Source organism: Aspergillus lucknowensis, assembly GCF_044049455.1.
Source record: "Aspergillus lucknowensis strain CBS 449.75 chromosome Unknown BJX67scaffold_7, whole genome shotgun sequence".
NCBI lineage: Eukaryota > Fungi > Ascomycota > Eurotiomycetes > Eurotiales > Aspergillaceae > Aspergillus > Aspergillus lucknowensis.
Genome location: NW_027263551.1, coordinates 400,420 through 421,968, shown reverse-complemented (window position 1 = coordinate 421,968; position 21,549 = coordinate 400,420). Strand labels below are relative to the sequence as shown.

The 21,549-nt window shown below is 50.8% G+C and overlaps 10 protein-coding genes across 10 annotated transcripts; 5 read left to right on the top strand and 5 right to left on the bottom strand.

Annotated features, from left to right (window-relative positions):
• Positions 1-147: 147 nt before the first annotated feature.
• BJX67DRAFT_378623 (tetratricopeptide repeat protein) lies at positions 148-1,539 on the bottom strand (the record flags this gene model as incomplete). Its single annotated transcript, XM_071032377.1, has 4 exons — positions 148-613; positions 702-795; positions 861-900; positions 967-1,539. The coding sequence occupies 4 exons, from the start codon at positions 1,537-1,539 to the stop codon at positions 148-150; spliced, it is 1,173 nt and encodes a 390-aa protein (XP_070889054.1).
• Positions 1,540-2,376: 837 nt separating this feature from the next.
• Positions 2,377-3,443, bottom strand: atp4 (F1F0 ATP synthase subunit 4). Its single transcript, XM_071028424.1, has 4 exons — positions 3,378-3,443; positions 2,857-3,311; positions 2,558-2,780; positions 2,377-2,502 (listed from the first exon to the last, which is right to left on the bottom strand). The coding sequence occupies exons 1-4, from the start codon at positions 3,406-3,408 to the stop codon at positions 2,477-2,479; spliced, it is 735 nt and encodes a 244-aa protein (XP_070889053.1). The 5' UTR covers positions 3,409-3,443; the 3' UTR covers positions 2,377-2,476.
• A 144-nt stretch (positions 3,444-3,587) lies between these two features.
• Positions 3,588-5,538, top strand: noc4 (ribosome biosynthesis protein NOC4). Its single transcript, XM_071027051.1, has 3 exons — positions 3,588-4,068; positions 4,125-4,336; positions 4,400-5,538. The coding sequence occupies exons 1-3, from the start codon at positions 3,661-3,663 to the stop codon at positions 5,433-5,435; spliced, it is 1,656 nt and encodes a 551-aa protein (XP_070889052.1). The 5' UTR covers positions 3,588-3,660; the 3' UTR covers positions 5,436-5,538.
• On the bottom strand, positions 5,538-6,719 carry BJX67DRAFT_305282 (uncharacterized protein). Its single transcript, XM_071027050.1, has one exon. The coding sequence runs from the start codon at positions 6,589-6,591 to the stop codon at positions 5,641-5,643; it is 951 nt and encodes a 316-aa protein (XP_070889051.1). The 5' UTR covers positions 6,592-6,719; the 3' UTR covers positions 5,538-5,640.
• A 918-nt stretch (positions 6,720-7,637) lies between these two features.
• On the top strand, positions 7,638-8,284 carry BJX67DRAFT_378619 (GPI anchored serine-threonine rich family protein; the record flags this gene model as incomplete). Its single annotated transcript, XM_071032376.1, has 2 exons — positions 7,638-7,778; positions 7,829-8,284. The coding sequence occupies 2 exons, from the start codon at positions 7,638-7,640 to the stop codon at positions 8,282-8,284; spliced, it is 597 nt and encodes a 198-aa protein (XP_070889050.1).
• Positions 8,285-9,493: 1,209 nt separating this feature from the next.
• Positions 9,494-10,542, top strand: BJX67DRAFT_378618 (uncharacterized protein; the record flags this gene model as incomplete). Its single annotated transcript, XM_071032375.1, has 2 exons — positions 9,494-9,638; positions 9,707-10,542. 2 exons carry the CDS (start codon positions 9,494-9,496, stop codon positions 10,540-10,542), a joined length of 981 nt encoding a protein of 326 aa, XP_070889049.1.
• A 1,084-nt stretch (positions 10,543-11,626) lies between these two features.
• BJX67DRAFT_391355 (uncharacterized protein) lies at positions 11,627-15,419 on the top strand (the record flags this gene model as incomplete). The annotated part of the gene is made up of 6 exons (XM_071034769.1): positions 11,627-11,686; positions 11,744-11,769; positions 11,824-11,875; positions 11,940-12,038; positions 12,092-12,439; positions 12,489-15,419. The coding sequence occupies 6 exons, from the start codon at positions 11,627-11,629 to the stop codon at positions 15,417-15,419; spliced, it is 3,516 nt and encodes a 1,171-aa protein (XP_070889048.1).
• Positions 15,420-15,535: 116 nt separating this feature from the next.
• BJX67DRAFT_305114 (MET18/MMS19 family protein) lies at positions 15,536-19,257 on the bottom strand. The gene is made up of 6 exons (XM_071027049.1): positions 19,034-19,257; positions 18,702-18,975; positions 18,540-18,637; positions 18,352-18,491; positions 18,114-18,302; positions 15,536-18,060 (listed from the first exon to the last, which is right to left on the bottom strand). Exons 1-6 carry the CDS (start codon positions 19,113-19,115, stop codon positions 15,652-15,654), a joined length of 3,192 nt encoding a protein of 1,063 aa, XP_070889047.1. The 5' UTR covers positions 19,116-19,257; the 3' UTR covers positions 15,536-15,651.
• BJX67DRAFT_305058 (uncharacterized protein) lies at positions 18,986-20,630 on the top strand. The gene is made up of 2 exons (XM_071027046.1): positions 18,986-20,012; positions 20,085-20,630. The coding sequence occupies exons 1-2, from the start codon at positions 19,401-19,403 to the stop codon at positions 20,178-20,180; spliced, it is 708 nt and encodes a 235-aa protein (XP_070889046.1). The 5' UTR covers positions 18,986-19,400; the 3' UTR covers positions 20,181-20,630.
• Positions 20,226-21,536, bottom strand: BJX67DRAFT_305021 (ER membrane complex subunit EMC3). The gene is made up of 5 exons (XM_071027044.1): positions 21,403-21,536; positions 21,302-21,335; positions 20,883-21,249; positions 20,666-20,827; positions 20,226-20,609 (listed from the first exon to the last, which is right to left on the bottom strand). The coding sequence occupies exons 1-5, from the start codon at positions 21,450-21,452 to the stop codon at positions 20,416-20,418; spliced, it is 807 nt and encodes a 268-aa protein (XP_070889045.1). The 5' UTR covers positions 21,453-21,536; the 3' UTR covers positions 20,226-20,415.
• Positions 21,537-21,549: the final 13 nt, after the last annotated feature.

Here is a 21,549-nt window from a genome sequence, read left to right as displayed (position 1 = left end):
GCAGGTCTCCAAACCGTCACAGTTGTGTTGGATTCCCAGGATGATGGGGAAAGGGGAGAACCGGAGACTTGTTTTGACGTACCAGGAATTTCCGACGATTTTGTTCCCTTTGTCTTCAGCCAATCGATAGTATTTCGCAGCCATAAACTAAGCCAGAGATAAGATTAGTCGAATACACGGCGGGTTACCGGCAATTGTTGAACGGTCACAGAGGAGTGAAGCGAGTACCCAGGCATAGATGCCCAAAGGGGAGACGAGGGTGGGAGGATTGTACACGAGCAGCAAGCCCAATAGCCAGTCACTTACCTTGTCCTTTTTGCCTCCAAACCCCTCGAGGTAGCACCAAGCAATTTCGTTCATGGCGTCCGTGTCGCCCAAATTCGCAGCCGTCTCGAAGTACTGTCGCGCCGCCACTGCGTCCTTCTTGACGCCCCAGCCGTTACGAAAGCAATTCCCCAACTCGAAAATCGCGAGTACAAGCTCGCCCTTTGCGGCACCACCCTTTTTCAGTCCGGCCTCGAGCGCCTGGGATTCGACCAGCGCTGAGTTCGACGCCGCGGCCGAAAGATATGTCACTGCTTTCTCAGGGTCTGGTCTACAACCCCAACCATGCCTGCCGGAAGATTTCGAGTTAGAAAAGCCATCATACTTGGAGTTGAAGCGTGATCGGAGCCGTAAGATCAGGGAAAGACCGCCCTTACCTTAACGCAAGACCGTAAAGCACCTGGCTCAGCGCATTGTTGGCGCCCTCTGGGTCCGCTAATTGGGCAAACATGCTCGTCGATTGTTCAAGTTCTGTAGACAGGTAAGCCGCAGTCTAACGGTAGCAAGATTTTGCAGCGGTTGGAGGTGCTTCCTACCCCCAACTTCATGGAGTCGGATTGCCTCCTGAATGTTAACCTGGACGATTGTTAGACACCTGGTACCATTCATTACGACGCCCCAAAATCCGTGCTGCGAGCTTACGTCTCCTTGAGGATCATTGATCCGACTATGGCTCGAACTTCTAGACCGAGGCCGTACGTTCTCCGAGCCGAAACCTATGGATGGGGAGGGCGAATGGCCCGGTGACCCAAGTTGCGGACTTCGCTGTCCCAGAACAGTCGCCCTCTTTTCCCATTGTGCTTCTCGCTCCTGCTCATCGCCTATATCAGGGACTATCTGTGGGAGATCCGGTGGAATATTAATGGAAGATGAAGACGACCCTCGGCGGTCACGTCGTAGCAGATGCGACAAACGTCGTTCTCCTCGTGGACTGGTCGGCAACGGTGGTACCTGCGATGCGGATGGGGATCTTGAGCGGTGGAATGGATTCAGTGACCTCCGGTGCGACGAGGACGAGGAGGGCCGCGGCGAGGCGAGATACTCTTCGTCGCCGCCATGGTGGCTCGGCGGAATGATGATTTCCTGGGTCGTCGTGTCGGAGCGAATGAACCGTATTTCAGGGACGGGATTTTCATGAGTGTCGACGGAGTCTAGCGCATATTGGCTGCTGGTGTTGTCCAACTTGTCCTTCTGGAGGATATCACGCAAAGGCATGGCTTTGACGGGTGTTGATCGCGTGGGGTTTTTGCGGAGGTTCGGTAAGCTGGCCCGCAGGGTCGGTGCGTTGAGAAAGAAGACGAAAGCGAAAATCAAACCAAAAGCAGAAACACGAGGTGGACCTGGGAACTTGAATCTTGAAAGATGACTTCCTTTTTCTTTTTACCTGACAGTCCCCACTGCGATGCGATTCCTGTGGTAAAGAAACAGAAGCGCCGAATCGGAAGCTGTGTCAGCTCAACGCCCGTGACGGCCGCGCGGTTCTCAGGTTGATGAGTATTAATAGTAAGAGCAGATTTCGGCTGGATTAGTATCCGTTCTTTTTCATCTGTACCCATGGATTGGAGGCGGAATAGCCGCCCAGCGACCGAGTCGTTCCATGTGCCTTGAAGCCTCCTGCCGCACATAGAGGCCGGCCTCAATTGGCATCATTTTTCGAGTGCATTCTTGTGTCACATCAGGTTGTGGCCTTCGTCTTGGTGTTGAATAAAATCTGAATATCGTAGTCGATCCTGTTTTTGGGACGATAAAAGGTGACATCGAGATGCGGGGATCCTGGAGAGTGCACGAGTGGTCGAAGGTCTTGATGAAGGAGTCTCGGTTAGGAAGAAGCAAGTGAAGCAAATGCTGCAGTGCACAATAACTCTGAGGAAAGAATGGGACAGTTGGTCGATGAAATAATGGGGGCGGATGATGTTCTAACGCTGAAAAGGAGGAACTCAGAGCCGCGGGCAAGGAGAAACACGCCCAAGCGAACCGCCTTCCACGTAGAGAGCCTCTTATACAACTGTGCAGATGGCCAAGGCATCATATACTCTTAGCATACGAGTATAGTCGTGTGAAAATCAAAATGGTATTGATATGTCTAAGTAGCACAGAAACAGGTCTTAATTTATACATGATGCTGATAGCAAGGCTATCAAGGAAACTCCATTTACTGGGCCTTGGCGGACACAATGCCTGGAGCGCGAAGCGTTAGTGCCGTTAGCGAGAGAGTTTGTGGAATATGACTTACGTTCGACATCCGCAATACTCTGTTGAAGGATCTGCTGGAGAACCTTGGGGCTCTGGAGTTCCTTCTCGATCTTGCCAATGATGGTGTCGGCGAGCTCACGCTGCTGGCGCTGCTTGACCTGGCCCTCATAGCGAACCCAGGAGTCAAGGACCTGCTTAGCCTCAGCCGCCAGAGCGGTACGCTGCTCGAGCTCGTAGGCCTGAGCCTCAAGCTGGGCAGTTTCCTTTATATGCATTAGCGGTGTTGTCCGCCCAAACGGCATTGAATCAAGCTCGGTTTTGGGATATTGCTTGAAGTACCTTGGAAACAGCGAAGAGCTGCTTGGTGAGCTCAACGACGCTGGACAGCTCCTGGACGTTCTCGATGCGCTGCTTCACAGCATTGGTGTGGTCGGCACGGGCAGCGTTCAGGATATCCTTGTGCTTCTTGACCTGGCCCTCAGCCCACTCCCTGTAAGCGGGGCCACCGTACTTGGCAACAGCAGTGAAAACGCTGAGCAAACAGAAGGCAGCAACGGTTTCCTCGTTCATCACGTAGAGTTCATTACTGATGGCGGCGACCGAAAGACCGGCGGTGGCAGAGAGGATGGCGGTCTTGGACACGAGAGAGTTGCCAGGAAGAGCGTCTAGGATCGACTGAGCCTTCTGCTTGGGGTCTTCAGAAGGGACGTTGGAAGCAGAACGGGTGGCAGAGAGGTTGGCAGTGACGGTAGCAACGTTGCGCGTGGGAAGGGTCGGCCGCAGCCGGGTAGCACCTGCGGGCGGGTTAGCATTCATTATCGGCTGATTGATCCAGCCCTAAAGAGTATATGGCGGCCTACCGATGGCGCTCTTAGCCAGACGCGAAGCCATTGTAGCAATTGCAAAGCCTTGACAGGATGTGATGGGTGGACGGAGTTGAGGAGACTTGAAGTCGGAATGGCGGCTTGAATGGGAAGGCACTAGTCCTATTTTGGTAACCTTGCGGTTACCGGAAAAACAACTAACCGAGGAATGCTCCCAAAAATTGAACGAAGCGAGAGGAAGGATAAAGCGATCAAGAGTCAGCCAGCTTTACTCTCAGTTCTCACGTCAAGCACGGACGGTCTGCGTCTTTGTGTAAAAATGCCCACGGCTATCGATAAAACGGTCGGCTCGAAGAAGCGAAAGAGCCCTAAAGAGAGCGGTGTTCCGTCCTCCAAACGTCGCGCTGTTGCAGAAAATGAGAGTACGGAGTCAATGGCGAGGATTCAGCAGCTGGAAGATCAAATATCGGAGTCAAGAAAGCACTACAATAACATCGCGACGTTAATTTCGATGCTCAGTACAGATGGGCCAGGAACAAATCCGGATTTGGCCGCGGCAGTATCCCTTTGTCGAGTCTTCAGCAGGTTGATTGCTGGCGGGAATTTGACAGAGCCTAACCATGCCGCGGAAAACGAGAAAATCGTCGTGGCTTGGTTGAAGGAGCGCTGCCGGGAATATCAGAAGATACTGGCGTCCATTATGCGTGAAAGTGATACTTCATCTCAGGTGGGTTGTTACGCTTCGTCAGGCGGCCATTTGACCCTCGACTAATCTTGCTATAGATCACTGCATTAACCCTGTCTATGCGCCTCCTAAACGAACGTGCTATACACATCCCAGGAGATGACACCCAGGAATGGACTTCAGGCCTATTTCGTACCATCTTTGAAGCCGTGGTTGAAGCCAGAGACGGACAGGCGCTGCAGTCAGAATTTCTCAGGAAATTTGTGAAGCCGTACGAAGACGTGACCTACTATACCTTCCTGCAAGTTGCGTACGTTGTGTCCCGCCGCAAGAGCATGCTATGTAATTAATTGATACTGATATGCGGGTACAGCGACTATGCAGCAACGGCCCGAAGTACAGAGATACTTGAAACGCTCGTCACACTACTGTCGGCGTGCGACTCGGTGCCCAGCCCAGAGCATGACTTCGAGAAATTCTACATCAAGACAAGCAAGCAAAACAAGAAACTCCTTTCATTCAACTCACACAAGAAACGCGCTCAGGATGCATGGCTCGCTGTTCTACAAAACAACCTCTCACAACCTCTCCGCAAAAATCTCCTTCGCGTCATGGTCCACCATATTGAGCCCTGGTTCACCCGCCCAGAACTCCTCATGGACTTCCTTACAGACTCCTACAACGTGGGCGGAGCCACCTCTCTCCTCGCTCTCTCTGGCCTCTTCTACCTCATCCAGGAGAAGAACCTAGACTACCCGCAGTTCTACCCCAAGCTATACTCCCTCCTCGACGCCGACCTACTCCACTCCAAACACCGCTCCCGCTTCTTCCGACTCCTAAACACTTTCCTCGCCTCAACCCACCTCCCCGCAACCCTCGTCGCAAGCTTCATCAAACGCCTATCGCGCCTCGCTCTCAACGCACCACCAGCCGCCATTGTTACCATCGTTCCATTCATCTATAACCTCTTCAAAGAACACCCCTCCTGCACATTCATGCTTCACCGAGTCATCCGAGACGAGGAGTTCAAGGCCGAACTCGAAGCAGAAGGTATGGACGACCCGTTTGATCCCGCGGAGCCAGATCCAGACCACACCGGGGCGATCGACAGTAGCTTATGGGAGATTGAGAGCCTCCAATCTCATTATCATCCGAATGTGGCATCAATTGCACGGATCATATCTGAGCAGTTCACCAAGCAAAGGTATAATATTGAAGATTTTCTGGATTATACTTACCAGGGGATGTTGCAAACGGAGTTGGGCACGGGGGAGAAGCCGCTGAAGAGGATCCCCGTCGTGGAATATCAAATACCGAAACGCATATTTACTGATCGGTTGCTGCAAGAGGATGGTGGGCTGGATACGGTACCAGGCAGCTTAGTAAGAGCTTTATGGGACTTCTCGTAACCTGGTGCAATACATTTCCAGACAGTGTGGCTATATCCATTCCCTCGTAGCTTTCCAAATTCAGTGTCTATCAGGAAACGGTTAGTTTTTATACTATTCTCTAATCACTACCTCTATAGCCATCCATTTGGCTGGTAAACAGTCTTTATCTGAGCCACCGAGAAACCCCAAGTCCCACAACGCTTCCTTCCACGGCCCACAAAGTTCACCACGCGGATGGGCGCCGACCCTCGTGAGATACCCAGCCGTTGACTTCCGCGACACCCTCATTTACCCATTCCACGGTGTCGGTCCATCGAGGATTTGAGCTATACGCCGTCAGAGGGAGAGATGTATTCGAAGCAGTGGATGTCCGCAACTGTCCGTAGAGGTACGGAGAAACCCTCACTAGGCCAACAGGCTGTCCGATGAAATGCTGGTGCCACATCCTTTCAGCCTGCTCTGCTTGGGGATCCCCGGGATGGTAGTCACCAAAGACATCAAGAGCGAATACACCGCGTTTCATGTCGTCAAAGAGCTCGTCGCTAACTTTGACCGGGATCGCTTCCATATTGGTACGCATTTTCTCGAGAATGTTCTGGGCTTTCCTGCGTCGACGCCTCCTCCGTACGTTGACTTCTTCTTCCATTCTCCCCAATATGTGGAGAATTTCCTTCTCGGACGAAGCGCTTGCTACGGCGAGCTCAGTCCTCTGTGCCAGCTGGTGCAGTTCGAAAGAAACAGCGCGAAACAATGCATCAACCTTATATAAAGCAGACATCACTCGGGACGCCAATAAATTTGCGAATGAACGCTCGTATAACCGCTCCCAAAATGCAATCCAGGAATACATTCCAGTACGCGATTTGCGTAACCTAGTCAGCTCGAGGGCCGCAATGACATGTCGACAGGTATCAATCGTGTGTAGTGCTTCCAGCCTAGTCATTTCTAAGGTCTCTTGGTTATCGCGCACGCTCGAGACAGGTACACGGAGCACCGAATCGGCATCAGGATCTGGATGGGGCTCCGGACGGATCCCAGTGTCCGCGGACCGATAGTAACGCGGCTGCGATCCGCCTGTCGATGCAGTTGCAGAGCGAGCTCGCCCGACTTGAGTGATAACCTCAGACGATGAGCAGCCGGGATCCGATGTGACAGGCAAGCTCTCATCCAGCATGTCAAAGATGAATTACGTTTTGAGACGACAATTTCAGAGCCGAACGGGTTATAAACGGTTGGAAACTATGAGATGTGTAGACCAAAATTGCGACGGGCGATATAGATGAACGAGTGCAGGTTAAACGAGTGAATCCAGGCAATTTATGTCATTTGTAGGTAGAAATAGAATGTAATATCACCGAGCTTGGCCGGGTAAATGAGTGTGTTGTGCATGGGGGGTTAGGTACCTAGATAAGGAGTGAGTAGATTGGTATTCATATCGGACAATAAGGGTTACAGCGGCAGGAGCGAGGGTCGCAATGAACAGAAGGGAAGAGTGCGAGAAGGAGCCGGAAAGGGTTCGCTCTGGAAAGTCGGGGCTCCATAGTGTGATCCGAGCTTGGTGAAGCCTGCCGAACTTCCGCTTTCGGTACTATTTCCAGTTTCGCAGCGAAGAGAGTCCCTTGTTCCATTTCGAGTAAAAGCTGACTCTAACCTTGGAAGTATTATGAAATACGCCTGGCGTTGCTCAGACTTGGAATGCTTCCAGGGCTGTCCTGGTCTGTTGTCACAAAACAAGGCGGCCTCGAGCGTTCATTCCATCCATTGCCAGGGATTTGTTGATAGGAATGTTAGACCGTCAATGTTCGCCTTCCCCTTCATTCAGCCCAAACACACGTAAATAAAAGGCCCACGATGCGTCTTGGGAATATCTTGTCTGGTTAATCCTCCGATGAGTAGTCCTCTTTGGAGAGACGGCACCTCGCATTTACCGCAGGGTAAGGAACGAGGGACCACAGGCGTCGGCCACGCCTACCCTCTATAGATCTTTCCTGGAACCCACTGAAGACGTGCTGAGCGTCGTTCCTGCTCTTCCACGCCTTGAATCCGGCGTACTATTCCTTCCAGCAACATCATTTCTTGTTTTCTTTCCACACCTGCAGCTGCAAAGTTATCAATCATCATACAGACAGGCTTCTCTTACATCTATTTCCATTCGTCTTCGGGTGTCATCCTTTGACGTATAATACTACCATCTCCGTACTGATTGACTTTTCTCTCAAGATGTATTTCTTGAAAACCCTTATCGCGACTTGGGCATGCTTGGTCCAGGTCAGTTTCGCGGCAGTCGCATTTACGAAGTGGCCGTCAACCGTCTACGCCGGACGGCCGGCCACCGTGAGATGGAGCGGTGATGCAAATGCTGTATGGGATGTACCACACTCTTTCATCAGTCCTGTGCTAATAAGCTTAAGCCCGCAACTATTACCTTGCGACAAGGCCCTGCGGATAACCTCAAAACGATCAAAGTTCTCACCACCCAAGCAGGAGGAGGCTCGTTCACTTGGGTGCCAGAAGAATCGCTCCCCGACGGCTCCGACTACGCCTTGCAGATCGAACAAAACGGTAGTATCAACTACTCCGGTCTCCTGAGGCTCGCCCATCAGCCCGGCAAGGAGCCTTCAGCAACCTCGAGGAAGGCGCCTGTGCCAGCTGACAGTACTCTTCCGCCTCTTGGTGGCATGAGAAATGGCGTGCAGAAGGGGAACAATGGCTATCTCCCTGCCTTAAACAGCTCGTCACCTCGACCCAACATGACTTCAGGCAAGAGTAGGACCCAGTCGAAGTCCAGCGACGCGGTCTCTTTCAGATACGTCTCTCCTGAAATGATTCTAGCTGCTCTGGCTGCAATCATCTATTTCGCCGCATAAGAGCGGTCAAAATCCCCAGTTTCCGCGTCGACACTATTCCCTGGTCCAGTTCACAAGCAGCGGCGGTCAAGTATTCCAGGATGTCGTCGTGTATATAACGAAGTCAGGTCAGGGAGGTCTTCATTTAATGCCTCTGGCGATATCTTCGACAAAATTCCGAATGGCTGCTGTTATTCAAATCCCTGGATTGGGTATTTATCGAGCTTCTGGCGTTTTATTGCTCTGGGCTTCTCTTTGCTCTTCGGCGTTCCTTGGTCACCCAATGCTTGTCGGACGCAAGGTCGATGTCTGATTTCACTTTAACAATCATTAGTATTCTTTTATTGATGGGATAATGGGCTTGATTCTGGATGGCAGGGTCCTCTGAGAATGAGGACTAGCTCAGGCGAGACAATAGTGGGGTGTCTGTTATTCCTGAATGAAGCTTCAACTCTTTTTAGGAACATTTATTATCCAAGACGTGAATGACCTAGATAACAGTAATTATTGGCGCCCGTCTCTGGCTGTGGCTCAAGAGATGTCCATTTTGTCACGGTTGTCTGGCATAATGGGAGCGTCCAGATGCAGACGTGTCATAAGATTATTCAGATTCTGCTGCAGGCTGCCTTGTCTTCCTCATCCTCTCTCCTTTTTCACTTCGTCCTCCAGCACTTTTCATCATTGCTGTTGTACATATTTTAAAAGTTGTTTATTTTTTATCTTAATGTTTCGCACATGGCTCACCTCAATTAGCCACGAGAGTCCATCCTCTGCAACTCGATTTTTCGGCAATATTAATTAGTACAGAATAAGCGCGATGCTGATAACATCATCTCAACAGTAAGACCAGACCGAAACCAGAATTATTCTCCTCCCGCAGGTCCTTTTAATCACGCTTTAGGACTACTCTTTGGTATGCTCTCATATTTCTTCCATCACCCAACCTCTCCATTCCATGTGTTCTTTCTCGTCTGCTCCATGCCATCGGATTTGCTCAAGCCGTTGGATTGCCACGACTGGGTCTACCATCCTCAGCAAGCCTCATCAAATCACCAGTCCGCGTGTCTAATTCTCACTTCTTGTCCTGCCCCTGTTGTACTCCGCCTAGAACTGCCAATTCGGACTTTCCCATTGTGAAAGAGCATACCATCCCCCCTTATGCCCAGCATAGTCCGATTTGGTCGGCCAAAACGGTCTCAGATGTCAAACCAAGCGAATGCTGACTCCAATATGCTGCCTGTATCAGATTCGTTTCTAGCTACTCGCATCGACTTCCTCCATGTCGAGACAGGGCTGAACATGCCACAGTACAATGGATTGTTGGAGACTGACTCTCCAGAGCGACAGAAGGGTGCGGCGGTGGAGTCTTCCAGAGGTTAGTGCACCGCTGATATGTCTCTGGTATTATTCTCGATTTTGCTCATTTTACGATGCACCCCTTAGAGACGATAAGCCCGCCCCCAAATCATACCAACGGATTCTCCCATCCTACGAACGGTGATGCGACAACAGCAGAGTGGTCTTCCGCCGTCGGCCACGCGGCCACGGGAAAGTCTGGGCGTGTCATACACAATTTGCAAGAGGATATTGCGCGCTTGACTCGGGAGTGTAGTCTTTACCGATCTCGCGCAGAGGAGACGCAGCGGATGAATGAAGCTTTCAAGACGCAGGTGCAGAATATGTCGGACCGGCTTCGGAATCTTGAACATTCGAATGAAATGAACCTACACTCGCTCTCGCGGAAGGAGAAGAAGATCGAAGATCTACGCACCGAGATCCAGAACGAACGGGCTAGGCGACAACAAGCAGAGACTGAAAAAGAGAGGTTTCACCAACTGATGGATGAAGCACAAGACGATTTCCACCGGAAGGCGGCAGAATTGCAGGAGATCGCTCATCACTCTCGAACCCAATATGACGTTTTGGCAAAAGCCGGGCAACGGGAACGCGCAGATCAACAGCGACGTCTCAAGTCCATTCGGGATGAATTCATTACATTAAGAGAAAAGTATGAACACACAATCTCGCAAATAGACCGCCTGGATTCTATTATGACACAAAAGGACCGGGAACTCGAACTCGCACGGGAAAATTTCGATAACCTCTTCAAGGAATACGAGGCATACAGGCGAATTCACGATGAAGAAGTGAGATCGTTGATCGAAGACGGCCAGCAAGGAGAGGCCAGGTTCAGCGCTGCGCTAGCATCTCTAAAGGAAACTGAGGGGCGAATGAAGTGGGTAATGAAAGTCAATCGCGAAGTCAATGGCGCTGAATGACCTCCCTGCATGGGTCTTCCGAAGCAAGCTTCGCATTACCAAATACTCGATACCAGCATAGCATCTGATATGCTGAGACTATCCGCACGCTTGTACGCCAACCAAGCATATAAACGGTGACGTATATCCTCTTCAGGTCCTGATATACCCAGTGGCGCTGTATATTAAGAGCCGTTCGTCGTGCTCTTGCTTGTTTAAACTTTTCGGGTTGGTTAACATTGACCGGAGTTGGGAACTTCTTGATACCCTGGGTTTTATAGACCGGTGTGTTTTCTGGCTTTTCGTCTCAGGTACACCCGTTGCAACGGCATCTAGATTCTAAAATAATTCCTGGACATATATTGACATTATGGCGTTGCGAATATTAGAGATTTTGCATGGGCTGGCCGCTCGCACTACGGTATCTCCCCAAAAATTGAAACGGTGGTTCTACTTACCGGACTCAACTGACTCCTACAGGGGAGTCATATTCTACGGCGGCAACAAGGACGGATTCATGTCAATTCAATGAGCCTATTTTTCAGGGCAAGGATTAATGGCTTGCCTTATCTCCACCCAGCTCCCTTTGTTTGGGATCGGGAGGGTGCAGGCTTAGTACTTTGTCCTGGATCTCCATGCAGCTGCTCTTCTGCGATTCACACAACACTGTTTGGAGTCTCTTACCATGCAGACCATTCACATGACATCTTCATTGACTGGCAACACAGTCATGACGACTAAGCATTGGTGTTTTGCCATTGTTTTCCCTCCTTGCTCCTTTCTGCCTTTCTTCCTCTTCCTCTCCCTCTCCCTCTTCCTCTTTCCCTTCTCACCACGCCTATCCCACCGTAGTTTCCTCTGGCTCGACCCTGGATCTCATCCTTTTTGGACCCAATTACATCGAACGAGCCGTTTCCTTCGATAGCCCTTTTGTACCAACTCACGATCCGAGTTTTTCAGAAGCTGAAGTCCTGTTTCCCACGCACGCATGACCTGCCCTCCTTCATCCCCAAGGTAGACGCGGTGAGTGTGCAAAGTCATCTGTTTGCTGACTCGTCTAGGCATTAGCTGTAGCTTTAGCTAACATTTTCGGGGACATGCAGCAATGGATCTCCTCCAGCAACGCCTAACGTTTGCCTGTATGTGGGCGTTTGAAGATATTGGAGTAAATTGCTCGCCAATCCCCTAAGTTCGGGTGCCGTGCTAACCAAGATCTTCGTAGGTCCAAGAGCTTGAAAAGGAATTATGGTATGCCACCGGGGATCCGTTACCCGTGACATCCACTAATTGCTGTTGACGTAGTCAAGCTATACCGCAGGCGAATTGCCGCTGCGAGTATTCCCGGATCGAAGAGGTAAGGCACTCCTTGACGTACCCTTCGCATTATATCCCAGTCACTCATTCCTTCTCACTTCAAGGTACTCGTCATCAAAGGCAAACTCGAAGGTTTGATGGCCCCGATTGCCACAACCGTCTCGTCTTTTATTGAGAAACAGAAGAACAAAGATCTGCTGAATGTAAGTCAGCAACACTACCCCCGATTCTATTAGTGTGCTCACGTCCCGGCCAGACTCCTCGACTTCGGCTATTGGCTCTTCCATCCGTAGTTCGGGACCACTCTTCCAGCATGGAGGTTTATGACGCTGCCGTGAGGGGATGTCTATTGACTCTGGATGATGACGCGGAGCAGTTAATACCGCATCCGATGACCCAAGTAACCAAGTTTTGGCTCTCTTCGGCCGGAGGTGTCGGCTGTTTCGCTTCAAACAAGTACTGTGAGACACTCGAGGCCATCGCAAAAGGTACAGGTACCGAGATAACCGTGCTTGATGACCTCAAGGGCATTCAGATATCGGGACGACGCGCGAATGATGTAGACGACGCTCTAGCAAAGCTCACGCAGATTGAAAAGCCGTTGGTAAGCAAGTTTGCACTTTAGGTGGAGTCTTTTTTAACTATCATACTAGTCATATCTCCGTTGCCCAGCCATCGCCAGCCTTGATGTTCGCCCGATGGAGCCAGACACGCGGTACAGAATCCAGCCATCCGCTGTCTTAAATCCGGTAGCTCTTCGTCGTATCCTCGCTGATCCAAGCGCGAGTATCAACGCCGGTCTCGGTCAGATGTTCGTCACGGCCTCCTACACTTTTGATGAGGAAGCCCAAAAATACACCCTCCAGAAGAACCTTCTTGATCCTCCACGATACGGTAATGAACCAGCAAAATCTCGCCTTTGGAATGAGTTTACTTTCCAAGAAGTAGGGAATGGGGACGAATTCCGTGCAATGGAGCAAATCACGAATAACAAGGATTCCGAATCTCGCTTGGTTTCTGTAGGAGTCACCAGGAGCCATCCCTTCTTGAGTTCGGAGAAGGCCAAACAAGTCAATCAATGGGTAGCAGGGGAATCTAGCATGAGTTCTTCTGATGCAGCTGAAGAAGTCAAACTGGAACTTACTCGTAGCCCTCCCCTCAGGGCGGCGTCCCCAGAGAAGATGCTCGCCAGCCCTGACGTGAAAAAAGCACCCGGAATCAAAGTACGGAGGCCTGTGAAATCCGCGCAGATAAGTACAACTCAGGGTACCAAGGTATCACCACCCCAGCCTCAGCCCCCAGAGACACAGGTGGCACCGGATGATAAGACAACGACTCTTCGAAGGCGATGGAAGATGAAATATGAGCCTGATTTTCAGAAACCGGACCCAATCCCCATATTTGGGTCTAAATCCACATTACGCCCCTCTGGAAACTTCGATCCAACAATGTACGGCCCCAAGAAGAACTCTGATCAAACCGCCAAGCCTCCTGCTAGCCTTTCGCTGGGTGAGAAGGCTATTCGTAACAAGCCTTTGCTGAAGAGTAAGCCACCGCCAAAGAAGAATGTGCTGATTGATGTATCAACGCCAGCCGACACCGTGAACCTCAACCCAAACCTTTCTCTTGAGTTCGATATACCCGCTCTAATTCCAGGCGCGCCCACGTCCGGTAATGGAGAAAGAAATACCGCTTTTGGCAGTTCAAGACGTCCGTCTCCTGCACACCATGATTCACATTTCGCTGAACTTGCCGGGCTGAACTTCGGCGGAAATGCTGACCAGGGTGGATCTGCATCTTCGGACGCTTTTCAGGATAGAGCGTCAGGAAAGGAGAATTTCCCTGGTCAAGAGGCTAGACTGCGGAATTTGGCCAAAGCCTATCAGAGTCAAATGGGTGCAGTTGGTCCGAAATTTGTTCAGCCTCGCCAGCGTCCTAGAGATATTAATAAGATGCTTGAAGAAAGGGTCGTGGGAGATTATGAGAGAGCCCATCGTTCTGAAATGGAGCAACCTGTCAATGAGATGCAAAGCAGGCAGTACCATCGGACAATGAATCAGAAGACCGCAAACCCCGGGTCGAGGACTAATAGCAGAGCGGAATTGAAAGCTAAAAAACAAGCCACTCTCGAAGATGCCTGGGGAGCACCGAAACCTAACAAGCAGTCATGGGCCGATCCAAACGGTCGGAAGATCCTTTCTGGTGAGAACCCAAGAGTGCCTCCAGCTAGCAACATAGAGCAGGAGAAGAAACTACAAAAGGAAGCTCGCATTCACGAAGACCTTAAACGATTCTTCGCGGCGGTGCTACCGACACTTGAAGCGGCTGAGTCGTTTCCGGGTATCCTCACTTTCGAGATTCAGTTTGGGCTGATCTTTGTTCCACTTCTACCCAAGTCTTACAATGATGGCCTGATGTCTCCCAGCGACTGGTCGAGAATCTTTCAACCACGAGCTGGTATCGCAGCACCGACTACCAAGTTTGTGAACAGGGTCACGGTGTTCGGTTCGGACGTCGATCATATCATCGACCTCAAGACATCCAAGGCCGAGGGCAAGTCCCGGATATTCGAACAAGAGTACAATGAATATAACATCAGCTACGAATTCCACTGCAGAACCAAGGCAGATGAGCTTCTCATCGTTGTGCTTGATGAACAAGGAAATCACACGATTATGAGGCCTAATTCCATGCTAGGCGCTGTTAACTTGCACTTCCCCGGGCAAATATGGGACGCGAGGGCGATTATTGGATCTTCGACCGAATATACTCCTGGTACCAATTCGGAGTTTGAAGAAGCCGTGAAGTACCTCATTGACCACGTTTGGATCCCAGCAGAGAAGCACATTCACATCTTTACCATCCTTCCCGAGGGAAACGAAATAAACATTGAGAAAGTGTTCATGAAACGATGGACACGCCATCGGTGCCGTCGTCCTGGCGAAGCCTTGGGTCGTGATTCGGCCAAGACCCCGGACGACCACGTCAAGCAAGCTGGCGATAATGAACGCAGTGAGAGTCAGGACATCTTCCTGCAAGTTACGGAGGTTCACGACCTCTTCTTCGGGATGCAAGAGTTATCAGACAGCCGACGTGTGAGGGCCCGCTACACCACGACGGCGGAAATGATCCAGAAAGGAAAGCTGTGGTACGAGATTTCCCTCGTCAGCCCTGCCCTTGAGGCTGTCTTGAAAGCCAACGCGAAACTTGAAATTGGTGAACGGACTGAAGACTGGCGGGCCGCTGATCTGTTCGGGGGGTATTCTGCTTTGCTTGCTGATCAGCCACCAAACTCTCAGCCAAACCCTGTTGCTGCTGCCATTGGTGCAGGAGGATTCGCTAATTTATTCCGAATTGCAAACACAGTAGTCGAGAAGATCGACGGCGTTGGATACTTCAACCCTGGTCCGATGGCTGCCGACACGCCGCGGGCGTCTGCGGCCGGCTCACAGGCGAAAATGGGCTGGGATTTCGAGGATCTGGAAAGCGTGAAGGAAGTGGAAAGTGTGGCTGCTAGAGTCAACCCCTCTACGCTCGATGCCGACGCCGTGAGACGCGAGCAGTATGAACGAGACTACTGGTGAGGCGTGGTCATGAGTGGTACGGGGCAAAGAAGACAGCTGAGGAACTTAGTTTGAATACATAGTGATAACTGAATGAATTCGACGAATTTGCCGACGAGCGAGGCAAGTATTTCTTTTAATAGAATGTGTAATTGCAAAATCTACTTGAAAAGCAGACGCCGTTGGAAAACATAGTTTGTTAACAGCTTGATCTCATATGATCATCCAAAAATCCAACATATTCTAAACTCAATTACTCGTCCTCAGGAACATCCTCGACACCCCTTAGCCAAGCCCCCCTTGCATCAACAGCAGCCTTGCGCACGTCACGCTTAGGGTCATCAAGGACAGACCTCAACGACCGGAGAACCTGATTCCTCACCGGAAGAAGGGGCGATAATTTCCCAGCCTTCGCAACCGCCGGGGCATCCTCCGTATTCGGGGTCTGTGCCAGCAGAAACAAGCACTTGAGCGCGTCGACACGCAACCGGGGTCCGTTTACGAGACCCTCTTTACCGCCGGCATCACTGGCTTTATACTGCGCTGTCTTGAGAAGCCTAGAGACAAGGCTCTGGACATGCCCGCATTTCTCAATTATAGTCACGCCGCTCTCGCGGATGATTACGGAGAGTGTTTGGAGCGTTGCGGCTCGGACGGCGTGGGAATCCTCGGCTTGGAGGTCGAGAGATTGTAAGAGGAGCGGGAGGAGGGTGGGAAGTTCAGGCATGACGAGGGTAGGGGAGATGGTGGATAGGATCCCTGAGAGGGCTGTTAAATGAGCTGGTTTGATGTGCTCGTTTGGCACCGCTGTCGCTCTCGTATCATTGCTGTTGCTGCTGGTAGTGTTGATTTCGCGGATATTGGCAGAGATTAGCGGGGTGAGGGTTGTGAAAACACGCTGCTTTGCGAGAAGGCGAATGTTTGCGCCATTTGTCGGGGAGAGGACGTCGTCGTCCTTGAGGAGGATGGCGAAGCCGCGGGCGGCCGTTGTTCTTATCGTTTCATCTTGGGAGGAGAGTAGAGAGAGAAGTGAGGCTAGGATTTGGGTTGTAGTAGGTGCGAGGCGAAGAATGAGGGACTTGGAGAGCCAGAAGATAGTTTTGATGGTATCTGCTGGTGTTTGGGACTCGCTAGTAGTGGGGTTGAGAGGGAGGAGGGAGTCGAAGAGGCCTGTAGCGGTGGAGAGCTCAGATTTCGGGAGGAATTTGTTCACGAGGAGCGCAATGTGGCGGAGGATGGCGAGTTGGGTTGAGGGTTCGGTCTTGGTGATGGATCGTTTGGCGAGGTCTGGGAGAAGGTCAGATATACTGTGAGGTAGTGTCGAGTCTGCTGGTAGGCCAGCGAGGAGGTAGGTCGACAGAATCATTGTACGCTGCTGGTCTTCCGACGTTGATTGCGAGAATGGAACAGGTTGGAATTCGTCAGCCGGAGCGAAAAGAGTGTAGGTATTCTTCGTGACTTCGTCTTGCTTTGACCGGGGTAGGGATCTGACTATGAGGTTACAAAGCCTTCCCAGGATATCCAAAACGGTGGAGTCGCCCAACACGCTGTTGCTTGCTTTGCCTGAAGCTGTTGTAGCTGCGCTCCGGCACATGGAGACTACTATCTTGTCGTAGTACATATCCAGAGCTGCGTCTCCCTCCAGATTCCTCTGGCTCATGACGTAGAATATGGTCAAAAGTATCGCCCTCGGGTAGGCTGCAGAACCGGGTTGTTCCTTCTGCAAAAGTAACGCTAGCTTGGTGAGCAGCCGCCTCACCAGAGTCTCGAAGATGACTTTCTCAATGCTAATCTGCGCTAGTATTTCAAGAGTTCGAAGGTAGCCGGGATGCGTTCCGTCGTCGGTGTCGGGAAGCGTAGCCACGAAGGCTGGGAAGGTTATATCCATGATCGGTCGAGGCTGATGTTTCGAGATTTCAGCGAGAGCAGCTATTGCTTCCTTTTTCAGATCATCTCGCCCAACCGACTCTTCCTTCAGGAGAATCTCGTTAAGATACTGCACGAATAGGCCAATCTCAGAATCATGGAAGTAATCGCGTAGCATCGATAGCCGCAGGAAGCCTCTCAAGGCAGAAATCCGAAAAGAAACTTCTTCTTTGACTGTGCTCATCAGAGCCTGGCCAAAAATTTCCGAAAATTGGTCTTTGAATTCTAAAAGAGGGTTTTCGGTAGGGGCCCCAGGAGTTCTTGACGTCCACGCGCCAAATACCGTGATTGCGGACTCAAAAATCTGTGTTAACGTTTCCAACAGAGCCCGTTGTTTCGTGAGACCCTCAGCTCCCTGATAGAGCGTCAAGACTGGTGCAACGACGACTTGCACGACTAAGGAAAAAGAAGCTGCGGAGGCCTTCGACGCAGCCTTGAGGATTTCTTGAGCTGGTTTTGCCTGTTTCTGCTGAGGTTCACGCAACTGCTCGTTACACTCCTTGGTGATCGGACGTAGATACTGAGCCAGAGGAAGCTGGTCAGATACCTGTGTGACACCTTCGGAGAGACGCTTTGCGATATCATGCAACGCCCTGAGAGAAAGTTCTGACAAAAATTCTTCTTGCGCATTGAGAATCTCAAACTTTAGAGTTTCCCATATGGTGATCGAATATCTGGCCACGGTATCTGGGCTATACGAGTTGATACAAGCAATGAGGGCGTGAAGAGCATCTTTCTTAAAGACAGTTAGAATCTCAAGCTAGGGAGGCACAATATGATGATCCATACCTTGACATTCTGAGAAGTTGAATCAAGTTTGTCCAGCAAAGCCGGAATGGAGTGCGGAGCAAATTGGCTCGAGGACGAGATACAGTCCTGTAGGCGGTCCTTTAGATCTTGCGCAGTGATCCCATATGGATCATTTGGTGGCGGTCTAAATGTGATCGGAAAGTAGTTGTAGACAGATTCAAATAGAAGCTTCTGAGGTCAGCCATCGTAGAACCACATTTTCAGAACCAAAGCCTACCTCGACATGGTTCGAGATATCCCACTCGACCATGATAGCTCTGAGTATGGAGAAAACCAGCATGAGATTACGCGGGTCCTTCTCGCCGGTCATAAGGTCCACTGTTCCCACAAGAGAGGTATCGCCCATTTCATGCAGCACTGCATGGGTTAGCATACTGGAGGGTGTGTGAACAAGGTGTAGCGTACCGGCTCGATGGTTGGTCATTAATTCGTTCAGGAGCTGGTAAACCTGGAATCTTTGAGACTGGGCACGGGATTGCAGAGTATTAAAATTCTCGAATAGCCTACACACGGTGGTCAATTTGTGTCTCCAGATACAAAATTGGGCGGAGATCTCCGTGCACTCACGCTTTCGCTACCTCCTTCGCCATATCCTTTGTGAACCTATCCAACTTCTGCAATGACTCAATCCCTGCGACAGCGCCTGCATCTTCGATACGCTCACAAAAGAACGTCGTCAGGACTTGAACCTGTTGCCTCGTGAGGAACTTTGGCGGAAGCGCCTTGATTACCGCAGTGAGGTAGGAAACCGCCTTGCCCCGGAGCAGTGGATCTTCGTCATTAATATATTCTCTTAGCGACTGCACAATCTCAACGAGGGTCGTCTTCCTGCTCTCAACATCTATCCCACAACAATTAGCGGATGATTACTCTGGTATCAATTCGTGGAGGGGCATTACCTTGGGCAACCCGCTCGGCAATCTGCCTAGCTTCCTGTTTATCATGGTCAACGACCAACATAAACGTCTGCAAGGCCGACATTTTCACAATCAACCTTAGCAACGACACACAAGAGCAATTGGCACGTCCAGTGGGCCAATTTTGTGGTCCTCAAACTGCCCTTATCGATATAGGTCACGTGCAAAATCCCGCTTTGGCTTCTCCGCGGAATCACGTGGGGGTAAGCCATGTGGGATGTGCTCCTCCAGAAGAGTGTGTTGCGTCATGGAATTCGACATCAGAACTTCAGTGGAAGCGTGGCCCTGAACGAAGACGGAGGACATAGAAAGGCTGACAAGACGTCACCTTTCACATCCGCGGCTTAAGATGCGGCATATCTTATCTTCGCTGACGTTCCTTCTCCTCTTCCTATTTTGCGCAGAGTCCGCGGCTTGGGGCCTCCCATCCTTTCCTCTTCGCAAGCGGATCCCACAACCACTGGTTAACCACTTACGACACGAGCGAAGCCTGCAGAGTTTACAGGGCGTCAAGGAGTGGCTCGGCAATCAGCAACCATTGAAAGGAGCCGCAATGACTCCCCTTTCCGACACCAAAGCGCAAGGCAGCAGCGGCGATCCCATTATCTCTGATGTACTGCCAAAGACCCGTGGCATCAATGTCTTTGCATCACTTACCCGGCAATTTGAGTCTGTAGAGGGACGACTGAATGATCCGTCGAAAAACGTAACCGTTCTTGCGCCTCGCAATAGCGCTATCCAAGACCTCCCCCGAAAACCCTGGGAAAGCCCCAACGACTATGAGGAATTCGGAGAGATAAAGGCGTATGAGGGAGATGAAGGGCAGGATCGCGCGAAGCGTAACCTAGAGCGGTTTGTCTCCGCGCATATTGTTGTTCAAAGTCCGTGGGGTGAGGGTGAGGAGGCTGAGACACTGGGTGGCGACAAATTGAGTTGGAGGAAAGACGGGAATAAGATATACGTGAGCAGCCCGTTGCTTCCCTAATTGAGTTGAACACTGGCCAGGATTCTTAGGCTGACCGATCTTCTCAAGATTGAACCAAGTGGTATCCAGGTTGAAACTATCGCCGAGCAAGTTTCGAATGGTGAGGTGTGGGTATTGGATGGTGTTATCAACTATTCCCAGTGATGAGTTACGGCATGGCGTTTGGTGGACTATATCTTTACGATTCTAGCTACTAAATATTAAGCGTCACAGTCCAGATTCTCCTATGATGGGAGCACCCGTTCCCATATGCCGGCAGATTCGTAGAGCGACTGTGCATCCATTCAAAGACTCTATTTCTAACCCTATCAGACCAATACAAACTCGTAATCTAGGGAATATAAGGCAAAATCTGCAGAATGCTCATCGTCCCCGTCCATTACTGGGTCTGATCGGCGCTGTACTTGCGCAGAATTCTCTCCTCAATACCATCCAAAATGCAGAAATGCTCGAACACTTCCAGGTTCTCCGCTTCATTCAGATACATTTTATGTGGGTCCTGTCCAGGCTGGAAAGGGTTCGCTCCAGCAGCAGGGTTCATAGGTCCCATTTGTTGAGCCATATGGTTGGCGGCTAACCTACGTATTAGCCAAGGATGAAGGTTGAGGGTAAACTCCGCGGGAACCCACCGTTGTCACTACCAAGGATAAAGCCGAAAACAGATTGCAGGCCGAACAGGTTCAGGAAGTACCATGAAAGACTGGACACCCATCGCACATCCAAATCACGGGTCATGACACCAGACTGTAGCATCGACTTGAAGCGAATCGTAAGGGGAAATGGAAGTTTCACTATTCCAAACCGTTAATATCTGATAATGAGGGTCGGGCGACACATATAGCCTACAGATAACAAACCCCGAGAAGAAGGCATTGATCCAACTCATAATTAGCGTCTGCGGGATCATCATCATCATATTCCCCTTCATCATTCCCATCATGCCCTCCATCGCGGCGGGATCCGTCATCGGATTAGCTGGGGGCTGCCCGCGAGCATTGGGATCTTTAAGGAAAGCTCCATTTTGAAATCCCGATACAAGGTAATTCTTGCGCATTTCGAAGGATTCTTTCGAGAGAACAGCCGAGGCGTGGTTACGTAGATTGACGGCACGCAGGAGAGTGAGGCGCTCGCGAGATTCGGCCAGGGTCGAGGCAGGCTTCGGAGGGGAGTTCATCAAGACTGTGGCATAGTGGCGGAGCATACCAGTCAAGATCTTTTCCAATTTGTTAGAATCGAGTGGTCCTGAATATTTTTAAGCAGCATACCATGACAGCAGTAATAGGAATCACGATCCAGTAGCTGCGAATCCCAATTAGCCCATCGCACAGAGCCCGAATCAACGGATACGAGGGAAAGTAAAACGTACAAAAGAGCCGGATCCCGAAGGATCGTTTGCTCCACGCCTTGTAATGCCATGCTAGGTGCGTCGTCGGGCCGACAAGGTGGTAATGTTCATTCGGTCGAGGCCAAAGTGCTGGAGGTTGCAGGTCAGATCCCCAGAAGAACCCGCAGG